Below are 18,683 nucleotides of genomic sequence, written 5' to 3' on the forward strand. Positions count from 1 at the left end.
GTAACAGTTAATCCAGACAAGAAGCGGTGAATGCTAACATCACTAGGTAAAGTCATAGGGAACAGGAATAACCTGATGATTATCACCACACAGAAACTTAACTGCAGAAGAGAAAAAATGTACACTTACACCAAAGAGATTGGTAGTAAAACTTAGTTTCACCAGCAGTGGAACACTCTAACATTATTTGCCTTCTAATAGAATGCAACATGAAAAATAATATGTAATATTCTTGCCAAAAGCCTTAACCTGAATCCAATCCAGCCTCTAGATCCAACTTTTAAATTTACAGGAAACAAGTTAAACCACACAGTGAAGAAACGATCAGGCCACTGCTCTGAACTCTCCAAAATGTCAATGCTGTTTGAAAACAATAAGAACAACAACAACAAAAACTGAAACTAATCAACAAATGCAGTGAATTAACCTAGGTGGGGTCCCAATTTGGGGAAGAAAACTGCTGTAAAAGACTCTTGTAGCAAGTGGTGAAATTTGAATGTGGAGTGATACTAGATGATTATTAGCTAAGCCAAACTTGGTGGCTTAAAACAACAAACACTGATTATCTCACAGTTTCTATGGGTCAGGAATCTCGGCATGACTTTGCTGCTGGTAGTTCTGGCTCAGGGGCTCTCCTGAGGTTAGGGCCAAGCTATTGAGTAGGGCTGCAGTCCTCCCCAGGATTGCCCAGAGGAGGATTCCCTGCTGGGCTCACTCACAGGGTAGCTGACAGGCCTCAGGTCCCTGCCACGTGGGCCTCCCGAGAGGTGGCTGAGTGTCTTCACCACATGGTAGCTGGCTTCCCTCAAGAGCAAGTGATTCCAGAGAGATCAACAGAGTGTATTTAAGACAGAAGCCACAGCCTTTTTATAACCTAATATCAAAAGTGATATCCATCATTTCTGACATATTCTATTCTCTAGAAGGGAATCAGTAAGTCCAGACCATGCTCAAGAGGAAACACATAAAAAAAATGTGCATGCTTGAAAACCACCACAGATGGTATCCAGCATTACAGTTAACTTTCAGATTCAGCAGTGGTATTGTGGTTACATAGGGCAATGTCCTTATTCTTAGGATAAATATGCTGACATAGTTAGAGGCAATACATATGATGTCTGCAACTTATTTTCAAGTGATTCTGCAAATATATCTATGTTTATGTAACAATAAATAAACAATAACATATATATTTATGTTATTGTAAATAACATAATAATATGTATTATGTAAAATAATAAAGCAAATAAAACAAAATGCTAACCATTGTTGCATCTGGGTGGATGGTGGGTGGGTGATCATTGTCATATTCCTTAACCCTTTCTATATATTCGAAATTTTTTAAAAGAAAATGTTGGTGAAAAATAATGGAAAGTTATTAGGTTGATGCCATTAAAAGTCATTGCAAAAACCACAATTACTTTTGCACCAAGCTAATACTATGGACTGATTTGTGTCTTCCCCAAAATTAGTATTTTGAAGTCCTAACCCCCAATGTGATGGTATTTGTGGGTGGGGCTTTTGGCAGGTGATTAGGTTCAGATGAAGTTTTGAGGGTGGGAACCTCACCATGGGATTAGTGCCCTTAGAAGGAGAGACATCATAGCACTTAGCTTACTTGCTCGCTCTGTGACACGTGAGGACATAGAGAGAAGGCAGCCATCTACATGCAGGATGAGGGCCCTCACCAGAACCTGACCATGCTGGCACCCTGATCTTGGATTTCCCAGCCTCCAGAATTGGAGAAATACATTTATGTTGTTTAAGCCACCCAGTCTATGGCACTGTGTTATGGCAGTCCAAGCTGATGATGAGGGCATTGACAATAATAAACGTTGCACTTTCCACAGAGTTAATGTGTCAGGAGAATAAAGCCAGTGGTGCAAAGGGCTTTTTGATGCAAGAAATTAATTGAAAATAGAAATTATTGTCATGACTGTGCTTTCCAATTTCCCATCTCACCTCAGTGTGGCCGTCACTAGACAGAGAAAGCCCAAAAGAAATTCCCAAAAAGGCAACTCCTTCTCCTGCACCCACCAATTCCACAGGCCCCTCCTCAGCCTGTGGGCCACCACTAGCCCTTCACCCCCAGGGAGGCTCCCTTTATCAGCACCAGTCCTTAGCTGATCTTAAATTCCATCTGCTAGGCCATTGCCATTCACTTTTTTCCGAAGTACTTTTATTAACTGATTGTACAAGCTCTTTTTTTACTTTTGGAAATGGATCATTATTATTAATCCCATGATAAATTTCTTTATCACAAAATTATAATTAAGGGATTATATAGTGTTAAAAATATATATATGGTATTAAGTCCCATGCTCAGATAGGTTGCAAATCATTTGAAAAGATCAGCCAATTCATTGTGTAAATAAAAGTTTATAATTCAGTCACTTCCCTTTGGCAATATCTGTCAGAATTACAAGGTCCATGTCCTTTGGCCCAGTGAGTCTACTTCTTGGATTTTGTCTTACTGATACATCCTCCCACATGAAGAATGATAAAAGATTACTCATAATACCTGCATTGATAATAATGTATAGGATATTGTCATTTGTGTTAAAATATAAATAAAAAAAGAAAAATACAGTGTGCAGAGTGTGTCAACATTTGTGTTAAAAAGAAATTAAAAGAACATGTATATATGTGTGTAATATATTTCCAGAAGAGTATATAAGAAATCACTGGGGGCCGGGCGCGGTGGCTCAAGCCTGTAATCCCAGCACTTTGGGAGGCCGAGACGGGCGGATCACAAGGTCAGGAGATCGAGACCATCCTGGCTAACATGGTGAAACCCCGTCTCTACTAAAAATACAAAAAACTAGCTGGGCGACCTGGCGGGCGCCTGTAGTCCCAGCTACTCGGGAGGCTGAGGCAGGAGAATGGCGTGAACCCGGGAGGCGGAGCTTGCAGTGAGCTGAGATCCGGCCACTGCACTCCAGCCTGGGCGACAGAGCAAGACTCCGTCTCAAAAAAAAAAAAAAAAAAAAAAAAAAAAAAAGAAATCACTGGGGCAGGGCACAGTGGCTTAAGCCTGTAATCCCAGCACTTTGGAAGGCCCAAGTGGGAGGATCACTTGAGGCCAGGAGTTTAGGACCAGCCTGGGCAACATAGCCAGACCCTGTCTCTACAAAAAAAATGTTTTAAAAGAAAGAAATTGTTAACAGAGAGGTTGCCTCTGAAGAGAACTGGATGGCTGGGGAGAGGGGTATGGGGAACATGTTTCACCATATACTCTTGTACATTTAGAATTTTGTGTCTTGTAAATATATTACCTATTTGTTCAAATATATTAAATGTAAACTTTTTAAGATCCTATAATTTAACTAAAGTAAGACATCTTCTCTACAAATTCTTTACTTTTAAGTGTTTTTTATTCCTTTTTTCCATTTATTAAAAAAGTGTGGCCAGGCACAATGGCTCATGCCTGTAATTCCAGCACTTTGGGAGGCCGAAGTAAATGGATCGCTTGAGGCCAGGAGTCGAGACTAGCCTGGCTAACACGGTGAAACCCTGTCTCTATTAAAAACACAAAAATCAGGCTAGGCGCGGTGGCTCATGCCTGTAATTCCAGCACTTTGGGAGGCCGAGACTGGCGGAACACGAGGTCAGGAGATCTAGACCATCCTGGCTAACACGATGAAACCCCCATCTCTACTAAAAATACAAAAAAACAAAATTAGCCAGGCATGGTGGCAGGTGCCTGTAGTCCCAGCTACTAGGGAAACTGAGGCGGGAGAACGGCATGAACCCAGGAAGCAGAGCTTCGGCGAGCCAAGATCGCACCACCACACTCTGGCATGGTCGACAGAGCAAGATTCTGTCTCAAAAAACAAACAAACAAACAAAAAACTTGCTGGGCATGGTGGTGGGCGCCTGTAGTCCCAGCTACTTGGGAGACTGAGGCAGGAGAATTGCTTGAACCCGGGAGGCGGAAGTTGCAGTGAGTCAAGATAGCGCCACTGCATTCCAATATGGATGACAGAGTGAGACACCTTCTCAAAAATTAATTAATTAATTAATTAATTACAATTAAAGTTTTTTAATGTACATATAGCCAATAGCCTGTTCGAGTCACTTTGTCCCAAGTCGCCCCCAATCCTTCTGCTGAGTGCAGGTTCTTAAAATTGTGATCAATAAAAAAAAAAATTGTGATCAATAGTTTTAGGGCGCTTATCTGACATCCATCTCTTCCATTTCTACTTCCTCAACATGGTCCCAGATGCACACATATACTTCACATATCGTACCTGGTTCAGCTTGTCTTTCTCTTCAGTACAGGAGGCAGCTTTTTTCTGCTCTCTGTTGACTTCTGAAGCCAGCCTCATGATCGTTTCTCTGCTAGCTTTTGCCTCCATCTCATGGACATTTATAGTCTCTTCAAGAATAACAATTTGTCCTTTCACGAATTCATTTTCCTTGCACAGCTCTCTAAGCTGAAGAGAAAGCAATTACAACTGTCCTATAAAAATTAACAATTTCATACATTTTCTCTAAGCAACTCACAATCTATAGACAGCATTATCATATGAAAAATGTAAGAGCACTATCCCTGCATGGACTGGAAAGGTCACATTTTCATTTTTTTTTTTTTTTTTTTTTTTTTTTGAGACGGAGTCTCGCTCTGTTGCCCAGGCTGGAGTGCAGTGGCCCGGATCTCTGCACTGCAAGCTCCGCCTCCCGGGTTTACGCCATTCTCCTGCCTCAGCCTCCCGAGTAGCTGGGACTACAGGCACCCGCCACCTCGCCCGGCTATTTGTATTTTTTAGTAGAGACGGGGTTTCACCGTGTTAGCCAGGATGGTCTCGATCTCCTGACCTCGTGATCCGCCCGTCTCGGCCTCCCAAAGTGCTGGGATTACAGGCTTGAGCCACCGCGCCCGGCCAGGTCACATTTTCAAAGGCAGCCTCTAAACTCTGTTTTAGACCTAGGAGTCCAATTCAAATTATCCAAAAGGTGGCCACAAGGCAAGGATAATGAAGCCAAAAGCGTCCCGAGGGAACACACATCATCAAACCTCTGGCTGCTAAATACACCAGGTAAGGCGAAGCTCTACAGAGGCTACAGTAGGCGATGAAGCAAGGGACCTGCGTTCAGCCCATGTCCACTCAGATCTATTGCAGTCAAGACACCATGTGGCACTGGAGGAAATACAGAGAACACAGGGCCATGCTTATATATATATATATATATATATATATATATATATATATATATATATATATTCTTCTATTTAATATAAGCATAGGAAAATTCTGAATAACAGCTCAGTGTTTATCATAGGGAATTGAGATTAGCAGGGCTTTTGCTTACTGTGCTGTGCACTGGAATGGTTAACTGGGAGCATTTATAAGATTTACAAGGGGAAAATAAAAGCCAGCAGGCTCCTTGACCTCAGGGAAGGAGCCATACAGACAAACTCACTCTGTAGGGCCAGGGGAAGGCCTGTAGGGTGACTTGAGACCCCTCAGGACAGGGCCAGCGTTTGTGTTGAGACTCTCCGTGGAAGTGATGTATCTTTGAGCCTCAATGCTCTGAACACATGGAGCCACAGTCCCAGCTCACGCTGTCCCCTCTCTCTCCAACACTCTTTCTCACGTTTCCATGATCATTCCTCAATAGCCCTCAAAACTCCCGACCTCAGGGGGGCGCTCCTCAGACAGTCTCCAACACCCGTGACTTGCTTCCCTCTCTATCCCTGCATCCTAATTTGTTTTTCTGTATTGCACCTTTCACCACGTGGAGCAGTCGTACATATTTATTTGGTTATTTCTTCACTATCGTTACCCCTTGAAAATGAAATCTCTAGGAGAGCATAGACATAGTCTTGTCTCATTCACTGCTCTCTCTCCAACACTCAGAACAGTGTCTAGCATATAGTAAGTAAGCACTCACTAAATATTTGCGAAATGAAGGAATGAATGTCAAATTATTAGGAATGCATGGTTCCTTGGAAATGCGTGGGCACACGTGTTTATGAGGGCATGTGAAAGCAAAGGAACAGTTTTGAAACCAGAGCCATTTTGTTCTTGGAGGAACACATAATGAGGCTGCAGTCTCAGTCAAGACAGCAGACTTCCTGATCTGGGCAATTTTTTTTTTTTTTTCTTTTTAAGACAGGCACCTGCTCACTTGGCCGAGATGCCAAAGCTCCCGATTCCTACCCTCTGTCGTGAAATATAGATTCCATTACTGTTCAGGTAAGCTGAAGTCGACAAATCCCAGGAGGAAATTGCCATCAAAAAGATGGTTTCTTACTCATTTTTCCCAAATGGAAGAAACCCACCACACCACGCAGGGCCATGGGGAAGCACCAGGGCCAGTTGGGAAGCAGAAGAAGAGGGGAGAAAAGCTGGCGAGAGACTTCCCTGTCACCTCCACAGGAAGGAATAAGTAAAACAGAGTAAGCAGACTTAGGGTTGGCTATTGAATGATTTCAGTGGCTCTTGGGGTGTAGGGGCTGATCTGAGCTATTTGGGGGACTTAGGTCAAGAGGCAGTAGCCTGAAGGTAAGAGCCAGTTGTAGGAGGTGACTGGGGAGTGGGCTCCGGATTGGTCAGTTCACGTGTGAAAGCTCTGCTGGGAAGGGCAGGCTCTTCCAGCTCAGCAAGACCCCAGAAGTCAAAGCATTAGAAACACAGAAAAGACAAGGGCATGATGAATGTAGTAGAAACACCCAGATTAGCACCGGGAGATTGTGTCTGATAGAGAAAAGGGTGTCACGGAAGAAGGAGCTTCTGAATTCCCTTTTCTTTTCCCCATCATTTGGTTTGAAAGATAATTCTCAAACTACAAGTGGACTTTTACAGCCGAGCTCCTGGTCACAAGTTAGCCATAGGGAGCAGGAGGAGAAGCATCCAGCACCCATAAGAGCATCAGGTGGACCCATGGTCCCAGCTATCAAAACCCATCCGTGAAGTGGAATACTTCCCAAAGTCAAATGAAGTCATCTTGCGGCTTTCAGAGAGGACGTTTGGAAAGCTCACTAGTAGACACCTAAGAGATGACTTTTAAAAATGGCTGCATTTTAAAAAGGCTGCATGATAGGCCAGACATGATGGCTCATGCCCGTAATCCCAGCACTTTGGAAAGCCAAGGTGGGAGAACCGCTTGAGCCCAGGAGTTAGAGATCAGCCTGGGCAATATAGTGAGACCTCAACTCCATTTAAAAAAATAAAATAGAAAGACGCATGGGTGCTGGGCATGGTGACTCACAACTGCAATCACAGCACTTTGGGAGGCAGAGGTGGGGTAATTGCTGAGGCCAGGAGTTAAGACCAGCCTGGACAACATAGCAAGACTTCGTCTCTAAGTAAATAAAACAATTAGCCAGACATGGTGCACGCCTGTAGTCCCAATTACTTAGGAAGCTGAGGCAGGAGGATCAGTTGAGCCCAGGAAGTCAAGGCCACAGTAAACTAGGATCATACCACTGTACTCCAGCCTGGGTGACAGAGCAAGATCTTGTCTCTAAATTCAAACCAAATAAACAAACAAACAAACAAAAACAAACATAAAAAAACGACTATATGGAAATCTGTCAGGAAGCAAGGATATGAAAGGTTTGTAAATAGCCAAAGAGAACCATGAGTACTCAGATACTTTCAGGCATCCTAATGAAGCACTATGGGCCAAGTGAATTATTCAGTTAATATTATCTATTTCTGGCTTAATGGTAATCTACCATTAAAGTAGAATTTTTGCTATTGGTTTTTTGTTTTGTTTTGTTTGTTTTTTTGAGACAGAGTCTTACTCTGTGGCCCAGGCTGGAGTGCAGTGGCTTGATCTCACTGCAACCTCTGCCTCCTGGTTCAAGTGATTCTCCTGCCTCAGCCTTCCAATTATCTGGGACTACAGGTGCCCCCCACCATGCCCAGCTAATTCTTGTATTTTAGTAGAGACGGGGCTTCACCATGTTGGCCAGGCTGGTCTTGAACCCCTGACCCCAGGTGATCTGCCCGCCTGGGCCTCCCAAAGTGCTGGGATTACAGTCGTGAGCCACCACACCCAGCCACTATTTGGTTTTAATGTAAATTTTTACAGTACTTTAGAACTCACACTCAATCAGTATCCTAAAAATGACATGCAGCTGGTTTTGTGTGAGTATATGTCTGGCTGTAACTAAAAGGAAAAAATCTCCCTAAAGCAAATGGTTAAAATGAGTAATTAATTGTATATGACAACCTAAATATATTTTAGACAAAACCATTATCTCTTTTGGAGAATAATTAATTCCAATAATGCTAGAAAAGATCTTGGAATTGAGGCTCAGGAAGGTGATATGACTTGTCCCAAGTTACACAGTTAATTAATGCTACACTTGGGCTACTGTGCCATTCTCCTGCCACCCCCACTCAAACTCAACCACAGCACTTCCTTTCATGCCATATGTCAGAATCACCACCACATTTATAGACTTTTTAATCTGCATACAGACACCTTTAAAATTAAATCTTCATCTGATGCCTTGTCATTCCTCTCGTCTGGATCCAAGCAGTCACGCAGTTGAATCAGAAATTCCTTGTGTTTCCTGCAATTCTTTGAAACTTGTTTCTTATTCTCCTCATTTTCTTTTGAACACTTTCTGTTTGGCAAATAACAAGTAAGTCAGAATTTAACACCATGGAAGATAACATTCATCAAACCAAGTCAGAATATAAGCTCTCTGGGGGAAATAATCGTCATTTTCAACGCAACACAGTTTCCCAGACACAGAGCAAATTATTGTCACAGAAGCCCTATAAAGCCCTATAAAGGAAGGAGAAAAGTGGCAGCAATTTTGGGACACCTATGCTTTGCAGAACTATAAGGAAATCTTCAAGGCATTGTGGACTTAGTAACAGGAGGGGAAATGGATTCCCCTAGCCTCAACCCTAAAGGGTTTAGGGATCCTAAAGGATCTCTAAAAATGGAGGCACGTGTCTGGAGCACAATGCTCACAATCCACATAGCCATGGGTCTTCACTGTGGCCTCATGGGGAAGGAGAGTGATACCACATTGGTTCTAGAGGATCAAGCTTCATTTTATTTTCAAACTTTACAATACAGTGATTTATTTATAAGGGTCCTAGTTCATGGCCAGGCATAACTATAATAACAAATACATCAAAAGCAGAGAAGGTTCTCGCCTCTGGAAAAGAGATGTGTTCAATCACCAGCAAAGTTCATTATTAGTTTTCACATGCCCTTAGTCTTTAAAGCATATTGCAAGAAAGGAAAGAAAATCAGTATATCGAAGAGATGTCTGAACCCCCATGTTTACTGCAGTTCTATTCACAGTAGCCAAGACAGGGAATCAACACAGGTGCCCATCAGTGGGTGAATAGGGGGAAAAAAATATGATATATGTACACACCGGAATACTACTCAGCCTTTTAAAAGAATGAAATCCTGTCAGGAGTGGCAATATGGAAGAACCTGGAGGATACTATGTTAAGCAAAATAAGTCAAGTACAGAAAGATAATTACCTCATGTTCTCACTCATATGTGGGAGCCAAAAAAATACTGAACTCGTAGAAGCAGAGTAGAATTTTGATTATTGGAGGCTGGAAAGGGTAGCGGATGAAGGAGGATACAGTGAGGTTAGTCAATGGCTATAAACTTATAAAGATGGTTATAAAGTTATAAAGCTAGATGGCAGGAGTAAGTTCTAGTGTTCTGTAGTATAGTATGGTGAATACAGTTAACAAGAATTTAGTTTTCAAATAGCTAGAAGAGAGGATTTTGAATGTTCACAACACAAAAAAATGATAACTGTTCAAGATGATGGATGTGCTAATTTCCCTGGTTTGATCATTATACATTGTATACATGTATCAAAATATTACTCTATATCCCATAAATATGTACAATTATTACAAGTCAACAAAAAATAAAAGAAAAAAAAAAAAAACATTGGAAGAGTATTAGAATTGGCCAGTCAAGGAAAAAGGAAATTTGTGGTCTATTATGAATATATTATTTCAAATCTCAGATAGGTTTGTTGAAATAGTATGGTCTATTTCTAATGCTTTAAATGTTAGCAACTAAGAGATCATCAAAAATAAGCACACTTTAAAGGCAAATTAGAATCATTTCAGTAATTTAGTGTCATTTTTTAAATATCCAAGATAATAAACATGATTATTGCTTTTCCTTTTTACCATGTTGAGTGTTTACTGCAAATTCCTTCAACCTGTTCAAAGAGTAACAAAGCATGTAATTGCAGATACTCAAATCATATCAGATTTCTATTTAGAAAAATGTGTAACGATAAAAGACTAACATCGCTGTATCTCTGAGTTCTTATTTTAGCATATGAAAGGTAAAACTCTTCAGTCTTTTGGACCCAGGAAAGGCATAATTAATTGTATGGTGCTGATCGATTTACATATATGATTCCATGCATTAACCCCAAGATTTCAATCTTTCTTCGTTCCAAAGGTCTCTGGATTACTTCTATTTCTATCTGCAATTCACTTGACCCAACAAAGTTTCAAGAATCTACCCTAAGAAAATAATCACAGAAATGTAAAAATATGAATCACATAGGTATTCATTGCAGCTTGGTTTATAGTAATTTTTTTAGTGGAACTAACCTAAAAGCCTGTAGAAATAGCAAAAGTAATTGATTGAGTAAATTATGGTATTTCAAGCAATGGAATATAATGAGTCATTTAAAATTATGTACCAGGCTTGGCACAGTGGCTCACACCTGTAATCCCAGCACTTTGGTAGGCCAAAGTGGGAGGATTGCTTGAGGTCAGGGATTCAAGACCAACCTGGGCAACACGGCAAAATGCCATCTCTACAAAAAAAAATTAAAAATCAGTTGGGTATAGTGGCATGCACCTGTGGTCCCAGTTACAAAAGAGGCTAAGGTGGGAGGATCGCTTGAGCCTAGGAGGTCAAGGCTGCAGTGAGCTATGATTGCGCCACTGCACTCCAGCCTGCGTGGCAGAGTGAAAACCTGTCTCAAACAAGTAAATAAATAAAATTATATGCTAAATGAGTTTTTTAAATATTTACAACATATGGCCAGGCACAGTGGCTCACTCCTGTAATCCTAACACTTTGGGAGGCCAAGGCAGGCAGATCATTCTAGGTCAGGAACTCGAGACCAGTCTGGCCAACATGGCGAAACCCCATCTCTACTGAAAATACAAAAATTAGCTGGGAGTGGTGGCACACACCTGTAATCCCAGCTACTCAAGAGGCTGAGGCATGAAAACTGCTTGAACCTAAGAGGTGGAGGTTGCAGTAAGCCGAGGTCATGTCTCTGCACTCCAGCCTGGGTGACAGAGCAAGACTCTGTCTTTAAAATATATATATATATATAATTTATATAAAATATAAATTATATAATATATAAATTATATATATATTTACAACATATGATTCAGTAAAAATAGTATACTACCTAAAGTCATTTGTATATGATCTTCTGAAAAATCTATACAACAAAATATTAATATTAATTATAGCTCTTCTACAATCAAAAGCTTTTAAGTAATTATTAATTTCTTCTTGACACTTTTCTGTATTTAAAAAATATTTTTTACAATATGCATATAGTGTTTTTATTACTCATTTATTTAATAAATACTTATTGAGTACCTACCATACACCAAGCCTCATTAAAGGTGCTAAAGATACAATAGTAAACAAAAGAGATACAAATCCAGCCAGGCGCAGTGGTGTGCACCTGTAGTCCCAGCTACTAGGGAGGCTGAGGTAGGAGAATCACTTGAACCCAGGAATTTTAGGCCAGCCTGGGCAGTGAGACTCCCATCTCTGAAAAAAAAATTATTGACCTCATGGAGCTTATGTTCTATTTGGAAAGATGGACAATAATCAAAATATGAGTATATGTAAAAGGTATAGTACAGTATAATAGGACTAGAGAGAAAAAATTAAGCAAGAAGGAAAGAGGGGCAAGAGATATTAGAGGAGTACATTTTTAAATATGTTATTCATGGAACATCTCACTTGGAAAGTGCCATCTGAGTGAAGACCTAAAGGAAATGGGGTCAGCCATGTGATATCTGGGGAAGAGCCTTCCAGGAAGAGAAATTAACAATTACAAAGGTCCTGAGGTACGATCAGGTCTGTCAGGTTCAAGGCACAGCAAAGAAGCCAGCGATCTGGAAAGGAAACAATAAGGGAGAGAATGGTAGCAAAACCAGGTCAGGATGAGCCTTTTGGTTCATAGGAAACACTGTCTTTACCCTGAGTGAGAAGAAAAGTCACTGGAGGACTCTGTGCTAGGAATTTACATGATCTAATTTGCATTTTAACAGGATCACTCTGGCTTCAGGGGGCACAGTCAGAGGTAGGGAAACCACTGCTATGACCTGAATGTTTATGTCCTCCAAGAATTCATATGTTGAAGTCCTAATTCCCAATATGACGGTATAATATTTGGAGGTTGGGCCTTTAGGCAGTAATTAGGCCATAAGTGTGGCACCCTCATGAATGAGACTAGTGCCCTTATAAGAAGGGACACTGGCTGGGTGTGGTGGCTTATCCCTGTAATCCCAGCCCTTTAGGAGGTTGAGGCAGACAGATCACTTGAAGTCAGGAGTTTGAGACCACCCTGGCCAACATGGTAAAACCCAATCTGTACTAAAAATACAAAACATTAGCTGGGCCTGGTGATGCACACCTATAATCCCAGCTACTTGGGAGGCTGAGTCACATGAATTGCTTGAACCCGGGAGGCAGAGGTTGCAGTGAGCCAAGATTGCAACCACTGCATTCCAGCCTGGGCAACAGAGCAAGACTCTGTCAAAAAAAAAAAAAAAAAAAAAGAGGAGGAAGAAGAAGAAGAGGAGGAGGAAGAAGAAGGAGAAGGAGAAAGAGCTTGGAGAGGTGATCTCTCTCTCTGCCATGTGAGGATACAGCAAGAAGGCATTCATCTACAAACCAGAAAGAGGACCCTCACCAGGAACTGAATAGGCCAACATCTTGACCTTGGACTTCCCAGCTTCCACAACTAAAGGACTAAATTTCTGTCTTTTAAGCCACCTAGTATATGTTATTAATTTATGTTAATATGTTAGTTAGCCCAAACCGACTAAGATAGAAATTAGTACCAGGAGTGGGATGCTGCTGTAACAGATACATATTACAATACTCCAGGTGAGAGTTAATGGTGGCTTGGACCAAGTTAGTGACAATAAATGTGATAATGGAAAGCTGACAAAATTTAGATTTGTTTTGAAAATAGACATGAGGGGATTTGCTGAACAATCAGACGCGGAGAGTGAAAGAGAAAGAGAACCAAGTTTGATAGCAAGAATTTTGATATGATCAACTAGAAGAATGGAATTATGATCACATGAGATGAAGAGAAGTGCAGAAGGATTTTGTGGGAACACTGGGAGCTCTGTTTTGGACACATTAAGTTTGAGATGCCTGTTGGTAATCCACATGGAGATGTACAGTAGCTAATAAGATATGTGGTTCTTGAGCTCTGGGAAGAAATCCAGGCTAGACACAGAAGTGTGGGAGTCACCAGCATTTAGCAACTTAAAGCCATGAAACTAAATGATGTCACCAAGGTAGTAAATTTAGATACAAATGAGAAGAGATTCAAGGGCTGATCCCTGAGGTACTCCAGTATTTGAAAGCAAAAGAGATGAGGAGAAACAGTGAAAGACACTAGCTAGAAAGGTAAGATTAAAAAAAGAAAAGAAAAAACCTAGGCATGTGTAAGGTCCTGGAAGCCAAGAGAAGGAGAAGGTGGTTTAAAGAAAAAGATCAACTGTGACTGATGCTACTGATTGTTCAAATAAGACTGACCATTTAACTTGCACTGTGCACTCACTGGTGAACTTAATGAGTGGTTTCAGTGGAGCAGATTCCAGAGAGAGAAGAGAAATTGCAGACCATGAATACACACAACTTTTTTTTTTTTTTTGAGACAGAGTCTCACTTTGTTGCCCAGGCTGGAGTGCAGTGGTGTGATCTCAGCTCACTTCAGCCTCCACCTGCCCAGTTTCAAGCAATTCTCGTATCTCAGCCTCTCGAGTAGCTGGGATTAAAGGCACCTGGCACCGCACCCGGCACCACACCTGGCTAATTTTTGTATTTTTAGTAGAGGCAGGGTTTCACCATGTTGGCCAGGCTGGTCTCAAACTCCTGACCTCAAGTGATCTGCCCACCTCAGCCTCCAAAAGTGCTGGGATTATAGGTGTGAGCCACCACGCCTGGTCATACATGCAATGTTTAAGGAGTTTTTGCTGTAAGTGGAAGTAGAGAAAGAGGACAGGGCCTGGAAGTATTGGGGTTTTTTTTTTTAATGGAATAAGTAAAATAAATATAATGTATTTCGTTACTAAAGACATTTAAGTCATTCATAGAATTTTAAAATATATTTTAGGAACAACTTGTTCCCAATTTTGTCTCAATAATCACCTCTTGTCAAAATGAAGTGTGGAAAACCTAGGTTTCATGACTTCTCTGCATAAACTAGTAATAAAATCTAATGAGGAGTGTTCAGTGTGATCTGGAGTGGTCTAGCTTCTAGGATATTTTTATAACTGGGTTCTAAATAAACATCTACCTCTGTGTACTACCCCACCACCTCAGGGTTAACCTCTACTTAGAGGAATCTTCCAAATTGTGTAAATAAGCATTTGCAGCCCTAATTGATAGCCTAGAAACATGTTTAAGACAAGGCTGTATTTGTTAAGACTCTTGATGACATTTAGAAATGAGCCTTGGAAAAATTTGTCAAGACTCCAAAGATATTTGAGGTCAATAACTTTTTTTCAAATTGAGTTTCAGGGCCAAGTAATGCAAAATGCCAGTACATTCAAAGACATATTTTGCTTTCAGAAGCTAGTATTTTAACTCTAGCTAAAGCAAAAAGTATGTTGCAGTATCCTTACTGTAATTTTTCATTTAACTCTACAACTTTCTTCTTTAATTCCTGGTTCTCCTTGATTGCAGTGTGAGCTGTGATTTCTGTTCTGATTTTAGAAGTGGAAAGTGCTGCTGATTCTTCTTCTAGCTCCTGAACTCTGTCTCTCAAAGAGGTAAGGAGAGATGATTTTCTGGCATTGCTTTCCTTGTAGCTCTCCATTTCAGCTTTCAATTCTTGATAGGAGACTTCTTTAGAAAGCATCTTGGATCGGAGGTCTCGAAGCTAACATGGAAAAGAAATTTTAAAAAAACACTTTAACAACCTATGTTTGAAGTATCTTTAAGAAACCCAAAGCCATCATTTAAATGTTCACTCTTTTATTCATGACTTAATCTAACTTTATTTTCTTTTCTAATATTCGTATCTGTATTACCAAATGAGAAATTATGCCTAAATAATTGACTTTAAAATCTATCTTTTCCAAAACCAATTGAGCAATGTCTTATGTTGTTTAGTCTCATTCAGGAGAAGTTTATGATGTTGATTGCATAAGCAATAAAATATTTTGCAATGGTCCACATTTTCTAAATCTGTATTGCTGTTATTGCTGCTGATAAACAGTTAGACAAGCAACCTACAAATCACACGATCGGTGATTTCACAGCCGTGACTGTTCCCCACTTAAACACAGACTACTCAGTATGTCACTATATTTGTCACACTTATCTCCTGGACTCTAACCATGAGTGACAAAGAAAAATAAAATTTCAATTTCTGGAAAAAAAAAAATAAGAGAAAAGAAAAATCCTTATAAGATTTATATGAAGAAAACATTTTAACTTTTATGAGTTCTGTGATATCAAAATGCTGAACAACATAGGTGCCCTATTGAGTTAAAATGTCAGATCTACCCTATGAGAAAATGTTATAAAAGCATGTACTTCTTTGGAGCTGTGAGTGCGCATACATACATTTATTCACACACACACATTATCAACTCATCTTTCTACGGGGTCCTGGCAGCCTTAGTGAGAAATCACAGGCCAGTCTAGAACTCCTTGGGGCCACCAGGCTATAAGCAGAATGAGTTTAGGAAGACTCTCAGAAACTCCACTCTAAATCTGAGCTAGCCTACGGGGTAGACGGATCCCACTCTTCTTCCTAGAATTTCCCCAGCCAGTTGGAACTAACACAGGAAAGGGATTCAGAATTCCCTCCTAAGAACTCCAGATTGCAAGCAATCCACATTAAAGGAAGATATTCTGAGAGATGCTGAAAGTTCTCTGAGACCCATGGAGCTTTACTTAACATCTTCAGGTGCCCTCAGATCTCTCAAGGCTGTATAGCTCCTCTGAGATCCAGAATTCAGAATTCAGCCCAAGCCACCTGGCTTTACAGTCTGGCAAATGCGTAACTTTTCAGGAATTCTAGGTGATAGGCACAAAGAGAGCAAGTTTCAACTTTGCCAAAAGCTTTAAATCTATATCCACTGTCCTATTTCTAATCACTCCTACTTTCTCTTTTTTTTTTTTTTTTTGAGACGGAGTCTCACTCTGTCGCCAGACTGGAGTGCAGTGGCATGATCTCGCCTCACTGCAACCTCCACCTCCCAGATTCAAGTGATTCTCCTGCCTCAGCCTCCCGAGTAGCTGAGACTACAGATGCTCACTGTCATGCCCAGCTCACTTTTATATTTTTAACAGAGACGGAGTTTCACTATGTTGGCCAGGATGGTCTGGATCTCTTGACCTCGTGATCCGCCTGCCTCGTCCTCCCCAAAGTACTGGGGTTACAGGAGTGATCTGTTTCACTTTATAAGAAACTAAGAAGGCCCATTTCTGAGTGATGGAGATGCATTTTCTTACCTCAGACTGAGCACATTCAAATTTGACCAGAGTTGCTGCAAGTTCACTTCGAGCATTTTGAGCCACATTCCGACAGTGATTTAACTGCTCCCGAGTGACCGGGACTTCCAAAAGATGATCGTAAGTTTCCTGGTAGAATTCCCCCAAAATACAAAATATAAAGAAGAGTGTTAAACGATCTTTTCTGTGCAGCTGCACAAAGCAAGATTAAAGGCAGAAGCATTCTTTGTATTCCAAATGTGTCAAACATGCTACCCAGAGAAATGTTATATTCAGACCATTTGGTTCTCATTCTCAAAGTTCAAAGGGAGGCAGGAGAAAGTTCAGGAACAAATGATGTGCTCCTCCAGGATGGTGATGAGATTTGTCATTTAAGAAGTGGCCTATGGCAGGGTGTGTTGGCTCACGCCTATAATCCTAGCACTTTTGGAGGCCAAAGCAGGAGGATTGCTTGAGGCCAGAAGTTCCAGACCAGCCTGGGCAACACAACAAGACCTTATCTCTACAAAAAGAATTTTTTTTTTAATTTGTCAGGCATAGTGTCATGCACCTGTAGTCCTATCTACTTGAGAGGCTGAGGCAGGAGGATCACTTGAGCCCAGGAATCTGAGGTTTCAGTGAGCTATAATTGCACCACTGCACCCCAGCCCAGCAAACAGAGAGAGAGAGAGACTGCCTCTAAAAATGAGAAAACAAAAAAAGATTTTCCTTCCACCCAACTCAAATTGTATTTGACCTCTGCCCAGAATCAATAGACTCAACAAAGAACTATCAGAGGAGAACATTGCTACATCCTGTGCAACTAGCGACAGTTTTCGTTGTTTTTCTTTGTCCAGATCACAAAGATGATCAACTCATTTCTTGTCTGTTGATTTAAGTGTCTCATTTATTGATCAAAGAGATCATGTGATCTAAATGTAAAAGGCTGTCTCCTTTGTAACTATTTACTATGCCTTTTATACTCAGTCTCATAACCTCATAACCATGATATTCTCAATCTCATAATCTCATACCCATGAATCATGAAGGCAACTGAAATGAACATGTGAGATGAGAGATGGCAGGGTCACACATGAACAGCCCCTGCCCATCTGGAAGGGAACAGCTCTCAGCTTCACTGATGGTTGCAGATACAGAAATAAGGATTTCCAGCCTGTCCAAACCACTCCAATTTTGGAATTTCCAATTCCAAATCATTCCAGTTTTTCAAGACAAGCCATATATCCAGACTTTTTGAAGTGTAAATTCCTGGTTTTTGCAGGTTGGCAACTGATTTAAATGTTTAACAAAGAAACACATATGAATCAAATAAACACACCTGCAGAGCAGATTTGGTGGGTTTGGCCTGCGGGCTGCAGACGGCACCCTCTGGTCCCGTTTCCATCTGACTCATGCCATATGCCTGCTTCCTTCAAGAATTATGACTGAGGTTGGATATCTACACCACCTCTATGGAGTTTCCAAGGCCTGTGGTCTTTGTGAAAGACCCAGAAGACAGCCATTCGTTTTTGAAGGAATACAAAAGAGGTCACATAAAGGAGGATTTCCTGGAGTATCTAAATGGCCTCAGGAGGCTCAGCGATAAAATCTTTTTAAGAATGCCAGAGACTACTCCACTGCCAGCAACTACTGTTTGATATAGTCATGAATGCAAAAGTCATCTTAAAGCTCATAACTTTACAACAAGCATCATGACCAGTGTGATTCAATCCACAAAATGCCAAACAAAACCTTCAGAGCTCTTAGTAACAGCTAGTGTTTGCCAATCATAGCACAACCAAGAAGATGGTAGATATGTACTCTGGAGAAAAAGCATAAAAAGTTTAACTGAATCTCTTATTAGAGAACCACATCCTGTTCAGACTCATTCAATAGTCAGAGGGTCTTCTCCACCCTGACCACCACGCCATATTTTCTAAACTAGGCCATATGAGGACACAGGTCACTTATAAGAGATTTGTATGGCATA

General features: G+C 40.8%; 1 protein-coding gene across 1 annotated transcript in view; it reads right to left on the reverse strand.

The window, feature by feature from the left end:
• CCDC170 (coiled-coil domain containing 170) overlaps positions 1 to 16,839 on the reverse strand; it is a 97,946-nt gene extending 81,107 nt beyond the window's left edge. Inside the window, exons 1-4 of the mRNA XM_010383605.2 lie at positions 16,715 to 16,839; positions 14,875 to 15,131; positions 8,440 to 8,584; positions 4,251 to 4,436 (exon numbers count right to left, since the gene is read on the reverse strand). Of these exons, the coding sequence (XP_010381907.2) occupies positions 4,251 to 4,436; positions 8,440 to 8,584; positions 14,875 to 15,110 (567 nt within the window). The 5' untranslated portion in view covers positions 15,111 to 15,131; positions 16,715 to 16,839. The remainder of the gene's footprint in view (positions 1 to 4,250; positions 4,437 to 8,439; positions 8,585 to 14,874; positions 15,132 to 16,714) is intronic.
• Positions 16,840 to 18,683: the final 1,844 nt, after the last annotated feature.

Source organism: Rhinopithecus roxellana, chromosome 4 (assembly GCF_007565055.1).
Source record: "Rhinopithecus roxellana isolate Shanxi Qingling chromosome 4, ASM756505v1, whole genome shotgun sequence".
NCBI classification, from domain to species: Eukaryota; Metazoa; Chordata; class Mammalia; order Primates; family Cercopithecidae; genus Rhinopithecus; species Rhinopithecus roxellana.